Source organism: Hevea brasiliensis, chromosome 3, assembly GCF_030052815.1.
Source record: "Hevea brasiliensis isolate MT/VB/25A 57/8 chromosome 3, ASM3005281v1, whole genome shotgun sequence".
NCBI lineage: Eukaryota > Viridiplantae > Streptophyta > Magnoliopsida > Malpighiales > Euphorbiaceae > Hevea > Hevea brasiliensis.
The window spans coordinates 96,214,434-96,227,883 of NC_079495.1; the positions used below are offsets into that span (position 1 = coordinate 96,214,434).

The window sequence follows — 13,450 nt, forward strand, 5'->3', positions numbered from 1 at the left end:
AGAGTTTTTGTAGACCACAGATAGACATTGCAATAATTATTGTAGGTCCGAGGCCAACTGTATTGCTTTGCTTTACTTTGAAGGGGTTGGATCTAATTGCAGAAACTCTGTCAAAATTTCGAGTAGAATTGATTTTTGATTTTATATTACTTCAGCCAGTCAATTGATTGAAATCTGTGTATTTGTGTAGATAATCAAAGTCAGACGTCTTCCTCTTTCCAACAGAATCCGCTACACTTAGGTTTTCAGTTTTATGAATTGAATATTAATTATTTTTATAATTTTAAAATTATTTATATTTCTGATATGTTATACATTTCATAAATATGTTAAGAACATTCAGTTTACTACGTATTTAATTTTGATTAATTGTTTATGTTTGACATCCTGAGAATAATTTGAAGATATATGTGTGTAAATATTGGATAAGTAGACTTGATTCTTTTTTTTCTTTTTTTGTCAGTAGATAGACATACACACACGACTCAGTGATGAGAATGAACACTTATTAAAACCATGATAATTTTAATGAGATCTTTATTCTTATATAAGCTACAGACACACACTATTTATAACTGATATAAGATCCCAAAGGACCAGCCCCAGAGCACACCCAACTCAGTCGCAGATCTCAACCTGAGTCACACCAGAACACTCAACCTCACCCTTTGTTTTCAATCAAGGGCAGCTTTTTTTTTTTTTGTCAGCAGATAGACACACACACACGGCTCAGTGACGGGAATGGACGCTTGTGAAAACCATGACAATTTTAACAAGGTCCTTATTTCCATATAAGCCACATACGCATATTATCCAAAACCTATGTAGGATCCTGTGAGACCGAGTAGACAAGATTTGAGTCATCTTGCTATGAAATCAAGAATAGTCAAAATCCCTTTTCCCTTTGAAGTCATGCCTTATTCTAGCCTACCCGTGGGCTATGCTGTTTGGTTTATTTATTATGTAAAGAGATTTGATTCTTGAAATTGAACATCCTAAAAAGAGTGAAAAATATTATCAGAATGTAAATAATTATGTTTGATTATAATTTTAATTTTTGTTTAAATATTTTTATTATGTTTAATTAAATTATAAAAGTAAAAATAAATTAAAATTAATATATATATATATATATATATATATATATATATATATATATATATATATATATATATATATGTGCGCGCATGAGAGAGAGAGAGAGAGTCTTTACTTCTGGAAAGTGAAAGTTAGAGTAATTTAAAAAAAAAATTCTAAAAGAATTAAAAAATAAAATTTTATTTTCATATATGTCAATTTTTTAAAATTTAACTAAGATTTAAAAATAACTAAGTTGTTTTTTTACTATTTTCTTTTATAATAAAATTTCTATTTTTCAGTTATTTCCTATATAAAAATGAATATATATATATATATATATATATATATATATATATATATATATATATATATATATATATATATATATTGGAGTTTGTGAAATTAGAGTGAATTATATTTATAGATTTATTTTTAAAAAATTATTTATTTATTATTATTATTAAAGATTTTAATTATATATTATTTATTGGAAATTAAGGGAATGAATTGGAATAATTATATTTCTACAATATTATTATTATTAATAAAAAAATTTAGGGGTAGAAATTTTTAGCTTTTATTATATTATTGTTAAAGTTAGGAGTAGAAATTATTTGATGTTGGAAATATGATTTAGGTCACTCATGTGGATCAACCCAGATCTATTAGACTTAAAATCAGTATCAAGAATAATTGCGTAAAAAGTTATGTATATTGCCAATAGATATAACTGCATAAAGAGATGCAACTCTTCTTAACAGTTATGTATGAAGTGATGCAACTATTAGCTAAAAGTTGCCATAATTTTATAAATAGCTAAGCTTTTGTTTTCATTAGATATAGAAGAAAAAGAAGAAATCACATACAGAAATGTAAAATGTGTGCACTAAGTGGTGGTGTATTGGTTTTTTCTTAGCATTCTTAAAAGACTCTCACTTGATTAATTTGTGGAGGATTAATTATTCTACAAATACGATACACATCTAGATGTAAGCTAATCTATACAGTTCATGTTATTCATGTAATTATATGGTGACTAGTAATGTAAATATGGTGAAGATCTTAGGGTTGTATGAACATGGGTTAAAATCCATGTATTTAAATCCATATGTTGGATTCTAATAATTTTTCTTCATTGATATAAGAGCTTTTAACATTTGTTTTCTAGTCTAGTTAACATGTATATAGCATGTATTATTATTATTATTATTATTATTATTATTATTATTATTATTATTATTATTATTATTATTATTATTATTATTATTATTATTGTTGTTGTTGTTGTTGTTGTTATTGTTGATTTGAGAATCAAATTTATGTGGATAAATATTTATGTTCTTCCCATAAATTCTTCTACTGTCTAAAATTGTTTTGAAATTTATTACATGATTTCTATATCCGAGTTTTAATATTTTGATATATGAATCTCGATAAATATTTCATATTCAAGAAAATTTATTTTTCTATTATAAAAAAATTGAATCTTTGAGAAAATGAATTTGTAAATTTTTTTCACGAATAATTGTAAGCAAGGGACTATTTCAAACCCATCTACGCTTATGGTAGTTATTGTATCCCTTACATATGCAGTCAGCATTGTTATGCTCCATTTGCTTGGCTTGCCGACAACATGGTATTGGACTTGTCAGCGACGTGATACAACACCTAGAATGGTTCCACGATTAAATAGTGTCGCGTAATGGTGGCTATTTCAAACTCGCACCTATGGCCAGTGGTCTTGGACTGCTGCTGAACTTCCGGCTAGTGGTGGCGTTGCGTTTTCGATGGCCAGAATTTGCAATCTAGAAATCATTTTTAGATCTATCATGTTGCGTGAAACATCGAGGAAGGAGCAGCGGGGATGTGAGAAGGCCGCTTGCTTCGCGGCAACTGGCCATGGCTGCCAGGACTGCCAGTAGAAGACACTGGCGTCATCTAATTCCATGCTGGTATTGTATGGGTGTCCTATAAATTATGGTTCTTCAATGGAAGGAAGAGAAAGAAAGGGCATAGCCCATTACTTATGTTTTTCAAAAAAATTACAAGTTATGTCATTAACATAGTTGCGATTGTTTTCAACATATTTACAACTTTATTACCGTCTTTTTTTGCCATGGATGTTAATGAAAATCACAAAAATGCAACTTCCAATGATTTGCAATCAACGCCACTTGACTTTCCCTTTTGACTATTTAACTAAAAAATTACGGATTTGAAATTTAAATCAAATTCAATTAGGACATGAATTAATTTGTTTAATTCAATTAGAATTATAATTTTAAATCCTAATTGAATTAGAACTTGAATTAAATTGTTACTTCAAGTAAGTTTTAATTCTAGTGAAAATTGAGATTTAAATTAAAGTGTTTAATTTAAATTAATTCTAGGAATATTGTTTTTTGGAATTAATAAAAGTTGGCATGTAAATTATTTGGTATTAGAATTAAATTTTTTAATTCTATAATAATTATAGATATTAGTTTCTTGAATTAATTAAAGAGCAATTGGAGGAATAATTTATTGAATAATTGTTTAATTCAATATTAACTTTATAAATTATTTTCTAAAATTATTTGAGGACAATTGAAAAATAAATTATTGAATTAAATTGTTTAATTCAACATTTAATTTTAGAAAAAAATGTTTCTAAAATTAAAAATAGCAAATAGTGGGGGAGATAAATTAATTTGATGAAATCAATTAAAATTAGTTTTAATTGTCGTCATTAAAATTAATTGTAATAATTCCAAAATTGTTTTGAAATCAATGTTCCTATGATTAGGAAATAGAATTAAAAGTGTCTAATTCATTTATATTTTTAGAAAAGGAGTTTCTAAAATTGTATGGGGAAAACTAAAATTAATATTGTGATGAATTCAATTAAAATTATTTTTAATTGACTTGATTGAAAATTAATTTTAACTTCTAAATTTCTTTTAGAATTATATCCCTAATTGGATTAGAGATTGAAGTAAATTATTTGTTTGATGTTATTTTATTTCACTTATAGTGTCATATATATATATATATATATATATATATATATATATATATATATATATATATATATATATATATTCGTTGATATCTTTATAAAGTTATTTATATGTAAATAACTATGAATATATGTGCGTCTTATTAAATATTTCAGTATTAGATATTGAATGTACTATTGTTTAATCTTGAATTTGTATAATTTAATATTATAGTTCCTTATATAATTAATTATGTTAACCTTATTGCATGTCAAAATTTTACATGATGATTGGGAACACAGTGAACTTTCGATTCTAAGTTTAATGTGGAATAAGTGCTAGCATAATTAATTATTGTATAGAATATTTATGTATATGAATTTAGAATTTATTGCATATTGTCTAATATTAGTTTATATTTATATATCAATATGAAAATCATATATGTCCTGAAAGAGTAGAAGACTCTTAATTTGTATATTACCTATTGAAGCAATAAATTGCTTACCACTGTATTTGTCCTTAATCAAGTAGCTTTAATATCAGTTACTATAACTCCATGAGTATGGGCTACTAGAATACCCAACTTAAGTGTTTTTTGGAAACCTTGGGGTGTGTTGTTTTTTGTTCAAAGTCATTGTCATAAATATGGAAAATTAGATGCAAGGGGAAGGAAATGCATGTTTATAAGATACTCAAAATAGTCAAAAGGACATGTATTTATAAGTGAACAAGATAGTGGTAAGGTAACTGAATTTGAATCACGAGATGTGACATTCTTAAAAATTAATTTTTCTTGACAGAGCAAGATAGGTCAAGATCTATCTTTTAGAAAATTGTGGACCAGACCACTTCTGCTATGCAAATCCAAATGGATTCTTTTTTGCGTGAGAGTATTTCAATTGATAATGAAACAAGTTTCAATTGCCATCAAAATATAAGCTGTAGAGAATCCAACGTATATTGTTGGTCCTAGTGGGAGTAACATAAACATTGACAAAGTCAATTTATCAATCTCAATTACAAGGATCGAGTTGTACGAATGTTTCCCATAATCATTTTGAGATCGAAGGGGAAGCATTTATAGTTACTCCACAAGTTAAAGAGAAAGGTGATTAGAAAATAAGTGCATCCTTCACGTGCCCTATTAAGGATGAATGGTGGATTAAGGCAATAAAAGAAGAGAAATGAGATAAGGAAGTAAAAGGGAAAAGTCCCTTATGCTAATACAATTGGTAGTTTGGTGTATGCTATGACCTTATATCTGCTATGTTGTTGGATTGGTTAGCAAATATCAACCTAATTAAGGACATCAACATTGGAAAATAATTAAGTGGATACTAAGGTATAAATAAGCATATTGATATTAAATATAATTTTGTAAGAGACATGGTTGCAAGATAAGAGATGAACATGAAGTACACATCTATGCTTAATATGGTAACCTATTATAAAAGATGTTTATAATAGGCATATTAAGTAATTGGATTTATGTAGATGTTAGTGTACTTGTATTATGTATTCTTCCCAAACATGTTCATATGCCTAAATTATTTTATCGATTCATATACATATGTGAGTATGTATGTTTGGAACATATATTAGAACTTGACAAGTATGTCAGATAGATAAAAATATTAGCTTTCTCACACAGGCAATAGCCTCCGTAACTTTAGTAGTGGATGGGGGATGAGACAGTTACAAGCTTAATATTATTTATGTGATAATAATAAAAAGAGCTCAAAGGTTATAACATGAAATATCGCCTTAGAAAAGAAACAAGGAATTAGTGTCATTGTAAGCTAAGTAATTGCATTGACCATATGTGATTTGAGTCACATTATCTGTCTTAACGCTAAATGTGAGTTCTAATATGAAAGAGTAGACAAGTGAACTCAAAGTTAGACATTAGGGTGTCTGAACTATTATCTATATGATATTTAATAAATACATACCTCCATGGGAAAGGAGCAAATACCACAGCATGTGATTCATACCACATGTGTGATTTGTGTCCATAAAGGAGAATACAAGTGTGATCTCTATTTGGTATTGTGTGAAACCCTAAAGATTATAAGTAATCTTTACCTAGTACCCTTACGACTGTAATCAGTTATTTGAGACTTAGTTTAATGTTTGTTATCTTAGGGTGTTGCCAAAGGACTATGACAAATTTGATCTAGAGGGTCATTCCTAGAAAAGTAAGTTAAATTAAAGTTGAGAGTATCATGTAAAGAGAAAGATCATTAGAATTGTCACATTAATTTGTGTTGACAAGCTGGCTAATTATATTTATCTTTAAGATAAAGACATAATTATGAACTTAGGCTACGTGAATGAGATCGGAAGAGATGTGAATGTAATAAATGATCTAGGGTGCTACATACTATATCCACTGTAAGCTCCATCAGTTGAGATATTATATTATCCTAACAAGTATATAGCAAATGAGCTCTTGAAGTATGCACTGGTTATACGGTCTATTTGTAAAGTATGAACTTTGCAGAATTTGAAATGAGAGTTGACTCAGCATGTGCAAGTGGGAGATGTTGAAAATATGGTTTAGGTCACCCATATGGATCGACCGGAATCCATTAGACTTAAAATTAGTAGCAAGAATAATCGCATGAAAAGTCATGTATATTGCCAAAAGATGTAACTGCATAAAGAGATGTAACTCTTCTTAATAGTTATATATGAAGTGATGCAACTACTAGCCAAAAGGTGCCATGACTTTATAAATAGCCAAACTTTTGTTTTCATTAGATATAGAAGACAAAGAAGAAAATCACATACCGAAGTGTAAAATGTGCATACTGAGTGGTGGTGTATTGGTTTTTTCTTGGCACTCTTAAAAGACTCTCACTTGGTTAATTTGTGGAGGATTAATTATTTCGCAAATAAGATACACATCTAAACTGTGAACTAATCTATATAGTTCATGTTATTCATATGATTATATGGTAGACTAATAATACAAATATGATAGAAATATTAGGGTTGTATAAACATGGGTTAGGATCTATATATTTGAATCCATATGTTGGATTCTTATAATTTTTCTTCATTTGGACTGTGGTGTAGTTTAGTAATTTGAGCTAAAACTGGACAATTAAACTTAGGTTAGGGTTTTTGCCGGCCCCAGATGGGCATTACGATCATTATTGTGGATTCGAAGCCAATTGTGTTGCTTTGCTTTGAAGAAGGTTAGGTCTAGCTACAGAGACTGTGTCGAAATTTTGACAAAATTGAGGATTGATCCTTGATTCCATAGTTTAAATTAATTATTTCAATTAATTAATTGATAAAAGGTTAATGTGTCTGAATAGGTTATCAGAACCGTCTATCTTATTCCTTCTAGCCAAATCAGCTATATTTGAGTCGTCAGCTCTATGAATTAAATATTAATTATTTTTATAATTTAAATATTATTTATATTTCTGACATACTCATGCATTTCATAAACATATATGTATATAATTAGTTAAATATGTTGTGAACATTCTTTTTACTGCAATTTTAATTCTTGTTAATTGATTGTATTTACTGTCCAGAATTAATATATATATATATGATGGATGTTAGATGAGTAGACGCGACTCGAGTTAATATTATTAGGACTCGATCCTTATATATATAGAAAGTAGGTAAGCACAGTTTTGAGTTGATTTTGTTGGAACCCTGCACTTGAAATTTAAGTAAAAGTTCAACTTGATTTGAGTTCATTATCAGGATTTAGATTAAGAGAGCTATTACAAAGAATAAGCTTTTGTACCTATATATGGATGTGCTATGTTGGATGCGTGTGTAGCTTCAAATCATCTTCTTGTGCAAATATTGGGTGAATTGTTTAATATGTGTGTTACATGTGCATTTTTTATTTTGGAATTGCATCAATTTTAGGTAGTTATAGAAATTACATCTATAATTAATATTAAACTCTCTAAATCGAATGTTCATTCTTGTTTGCTCAATATTTTTTTTCTAGGTTGCAGGGATAGCATTTTCTTTCAGAGCCTAAGTTGCATTTTTCTTCGTAGGTTATTGTATTGTATAGTTAGCAATTTATTTCATTCTTAAAACTCTGTCATGGCACTAATGAATATTTTTATTAGATAATAATGACAATTGACAATTAAATTGGTTGATTTGGATTTTCCCATTATTTATGTATTGATGGATATCAAGATTGAGCTGAACTTCTTAAATTGTTTTATACTATTTTATAATATTTTATTTTGCATGTTGATCCTTAAGTTGGGACTTGGTTATGGGTTTGGAAACAGTGAGACTGACAAAATAGTAAGGCTTACTATGAAATTTATACCGACCCAAGTCATAATACTAGTCTAGCCCATAGAATTGGGTAATGACAAAATATATTTTAAAATGAGTTATTTTTTTAATTATGAAAGATATGAATTTATTTTAATTTTTGAATTAGAAATTTGAATATATTATTAATGTGTGAACGCAATTTTTTATATTTTTCCCTTATTTTAATTGAAAAATGAAAGCAAGAGTTTTCTTATAAGATGGAAAATAGAAAAAATATATACATTTTTTCACAAGTAAACATTCTCTAACTTTCTAACCTTTTATTGTAGATTTGGTCACGGGCTAGTTTGAGCTCGAAACTATAGTTTGATGGACCAAATGCGTTATAGGCCTAAGGCCATTGTGAGTGTTGCTTTATAAATTGTACTTTTCTTGTAAGAGATTATTTCCAAGGAAAACTCGGCTAGATTTTCGGTATGACTTAGGATGTCTTTTAATTCTGCTATTTTTGTTTACATATTGTTCTTGCTCTTTGCTTTATATATATATATATATATATTTGGATAAATGATCTGAATGTGCTAGTCTTTTTCTTCCAAACTAAATCAGTAGCTAATAGGTTGATCAGTCTATAAATTGGATATTAATTATTTTACAATTTCAATATTATTATGTGATTGCTAAGCTCATGCATAATATAATATGTATAATTAGTTACCGATTATAGATACATTGTAAATCTTATTGATGATAGCCTCTTATCTTTGACTAGTATTAGACTTTGAGTGACTGTGATTGTAGTCTTTGCTTTTCAGTTAGGATTATGGAAACTAAGTGGTTGAGGTACAGGATTTACTCCCACACATGTCTATGTGATGAATATAGCAGGCATACGTGTAACCCTAAATTATTCTTTTGTGCAAATATAAGGTTTTTTTGTTAGCTCGATTTTCTTCTCATAACTGTAGTCCTAGATAATTATAAAAATTATAATTATAATCATTATCTAAACTCTCTTAGTTGCATACTCATGCCTATTCAAATTTTTTTTTTTTTTTACCAAGTAATAGGAAGAGTATTTTATTTTGAGGTCTAACCCACTATCTTCTTCATAGGATTATTGTTTTCTATTTAATATATATTTATGTATTATATGTTCTTAGAACTCTGCAGCACTAACTATGTTAGATGTATTTTTGCTATGGATTACCATACGAGTTTGAGAGTTGAGCTAGGCTTCTTTAATTACATGTATGTGGTTGAACTGGACTTTTTAAATGTTAAATATTTTACAAGATTGAATTGACGTCTCCTGATTTATGCTATGCTTTGTTATATAGGTTTTATATTGAACTTGATTTTTTAGTTCTGAAATAATAAGGTTTACTATAAGTTTTAATGACTCTAAACTTATTTAAATTTTAATGTCAGTTCAAATCATGATATCGAATTGTAACACAAATAAGAAAATAATAATAATAAAAAAAGAAATTAATAAAACAATGAGAATAGAAAAAGATGTCAAAGATGGTTTAGTTAAAGGAGAACAAATTGAGTAGGCTAAGCATTTTTAGGCTTGTAAGCTCATGCAAAACTACAATGGAGACTTTGCCATATATATATATATATATATATATATATATATATAGAAAGAGAGAGTGGGGAAGGAAGGGGGACATAGCCATGTAGAGTTGAAAAATGAATTGATTATTAAGAGAAAGTGTTTATAAATTCCACATTTTTATAGTAGAAGGCAACTTTTAAATATAGATTCATCAAAACTCATTTAATATATTCCATTTGTACGAGGAATTACAATTTACCATTCATTAAATATAATTTGCATTCCCATATTATTTATAATTAAAATTCTAATTTTTCATGCAAATAGAAAATATTAAACCAATTTTAATGGATACATATATTTACCCATTAGTAAACCGTAATTATATTGGGTGTCCAATATAAACTCCGCATCAGTGAATTTGATAACCATTAGAATAAATATTTATATTAAAATTTATATAAAATTAATTAAAAAAATAAATATTTAATCTTCATTCTTATATAAACTTACACTTTTCATAACAATTCTAATTATATATATATATATATATATATATATATATATATTTTAAGTTGTATTGATATGAATTTAATAGAGTCAATGATAAAAAGGAATTTATATACTTAAAAGCATACGAGTTGTTACTTTGAATAGCAATATTTTCAATATTCCCTCCGATAATTTACCCACAAACAAAACAATATACAAAATGGAAGGAAAATTATCATCTCCTCCGTCCTGATTACACCTAGCATTAGCGGTAGGGGTAACAAAGTTGGCAGAACCAAATTGCAGGACCACGTTAATGGCATGGAAAATAAACTACATTATAACCTACCCCCCCCCTATCAAAACTAAAGAAGACAAATCACACGTGTTATCTTCATAAGAGATCTCATTTAACGCGTGGACCTCAGTGGGCCACACCGAATCTTTTACCAGCCAAATCACATCGTACCTGAGCCAAGCCGATCCTTGAATTTTCAAGATCAAATTCCATCCACACGTTTTGTTGATGATGATGGCCAATCACATACGCTTCCACGCCTAATAAATCAGAGTTACCAAAGGATAGGCAATGCACCGAATCATTTCCCCTCTCTTCACCCGGAACTCGATATAAGACCCGTTCATAGGAAACCGTCATTTCGGCGCCCCGAAATACCAAACTCACTGTCGGTAACCGGGGCAGTACCCTTTGAGTTATCGGGACCCGGTAACACAGATCCATTGCTCCTTGGAATACAAAATTCGAATCCTCTAAAACCCTTAAAACCCCAGTGGTTTGGTTCAAGAACTCGGTCCGTAATGCTGTGTAAGCCGGCCCGAGTAAGAACGTGAACTGGGTGCCCGAGTCAACCATGGTTTGACCTGCCCCAGTATGATCCGGTTCAAAAACTGATTTGGGTATCGGAAGTAACTTATCGGACACCTTAATTCCTTCAAGCTGAACTGTGTAGGCAACTCGATCGAAGTACGGCAATGGGGTTGAAATTTGGATCAATGGGGTATAACTCAATGGCAACATCCAAGTAAAATTGGATTCGCCGAGAAGTAAGAGGCCCGAGAAATCGGTACCGGAAATGCAATAAGAAAATTTCGGGAAACCCATTTGGGAAACAAAAGACAGTGACCCACGGTTCATACCCATTAACCCGGTGTTCTTGGAGTCTTCATCGGTGTTAGAACTAAAAACAGAATGCATGCAACCAAAAACCATATCCAAACTGTCGAAGCTGCCCATGTTGAAAGTATCAGACGCCAGGTTTCCCTCAGAAGAAGAAGCGTCGGCGTAGGAAAGCGTGGCGTGGCAGAAGTCGTTAGAGTCGCAAGAAGCAGGTATAGTGAAGTCCTGGGTCCGGTTGGTGCAGGTTGGAGAAGAACATGGGATGGGTCCATAGGAAGTGGATCGGGTCGGATCAAAAGCAGATGGGTAAGTGGCTGTTTTGTTGCAATGAAGCCAGCTGAGCTCACTCCCTGTGTCGATAACCATGGACACATTCTGCGGAGGGGTGCCGACAGTAAGAGAGACAGTGAGGCTTACATTATGGTGAAAAGGAAGCTTGCTTGGAGATCTAGGAACAGACCCAGATGAGATTAGCTGCGTTTTGAGAGGCAAAACGAGTGTTTCAGGTAAAGAAAAGGAGAGTGACGATTCCATGAAGAGACGCATTAGGAAAGAGTAAAAGACAAAGCAAGTGAGATGCTTGAGACATGGGTTAGAGTGAGAAGTGCGAGGAGTGTGGGCATTAACCATGGTGGTTAATTAGTGTAATGGAGTAGTAATTAGTTAGATGAAAGAAATAGCAGAGAGAATCAGAGAAATGTGTAATGTGTTAATGGCTTTTATGGAGAAGTGAGAATATAGGTGAGAGACATTAAGGAAAAAAACATGGAGATGTGTTGTTGGTTTTGAAGACAGGTTGAAGAATCTGCAACTGTAATAAGATCTCTCAACTTTGCCTGAAGAAACTTCCCTTCTCTTCGGGTGCCCCCAGTTTCAAGGAGAGACAAAAGCGACGCCGTTTTGAATCGTCCCCGATTTGATTTCGTCGTAGACTCTCCGGTGTAAAGTGGGCGTCAGTTAATACAGTTTGGTCCACTACTGATGATAAAATCAATTACTACCTAACGGCGCTGGCCTTGTCTTGCTTTCGACGGGCACTTGTTTAATGTAGTTTCGTGCAGTTTTTTTTTTTTTTTAAATTACGAAAAGTTGATATAATTGTTGTGATTTTCCCTTATTTATATGGGTATTCTCGTCAATGTCAAGAATAATTTATTTTAATTTGAACCTAAGAATAATTTATTTTAATGATTGAAATTTTTAAATTAGATAATAGACCGTCAAAATTATCATAATTTTAATAATAGGTAAATATAATTACAATGGTACCATAATAAAGGTCGTAATAGAATTCTGATGACATTTTACTATTTTATGTGTCTGCATGATAAATATTTAATACAATAAAATTATAATTATATTATTTAATTAATTATATTTAATAAATATAATAATTAATACATAAAAAAATATATAATCATTTTATTTATTTTACTTTATTTTTTTAATTGTCATAATTTTTCTTTCTTGTAATCACCATCCACAAGCAATGTAGCATCAATTCTCAAATGTCATCCGTTTGACAATCACCGTCGTTATTCATTATTACTGTTGCCATTAATTATCATTGTCTTCGATTGCAGTTATTACCGACATCTCTATTATATTATATTAAATATTAAAATAAAAATTATTATTATATTATATTACATGTATTATTATTTTAGTAGATTAAATAGAAAGACACATAAAATAGTTTAAATCTATCAACATGTAATATAATAATCTATTAATTATATAAAGTTATTACCGACATCTTCATTATATTATATTAAATATTAAAATAAAAATTATTATTATATCATATTGTATATATTATTATTTTAGTAATCTCGCATCATATATTATATTACGTGTATTATTATTAAAAAATTTCACACTTAATATAAAATATGTATATATATAAGTTATATAAAAATA

General features: G+C 29.5%; 1 protein-coding gene across 1 annotated transcript; it reads right to left on the reverse strand.

Moving 5' to 3' along the window:
- Positions 1-10,504: 10,504 nt before the first annotated feature.
- On the reverse strand, positions 10,505-12,554 carry LOC110654861 (aspartic proteinase PCS1). The gene has a single exon (XM_021810995.2). It carries the CDS (start codon positions 12,158-12,160, stop codon positions 10,817-10,819), a length of 1,344 nt encoding a protein of 447 aa, XP_021666687.2. The 5' UTR covers positions 12,161-12,554; the 3' UTR covers positions 10,505-10,816.
- Between the last annotated feature and the right edge of the window lie 896 nt (positions 12,555-13,450).

Coding starts and splice junctions, on each gene's coding strand:
- LOC110654861 (XM_021810995.2), bottom strand. CDS start 12,160: ATGGTTAATGCCCACACTCCTCGCACTTCTCACTCTAACCCATGTCTC.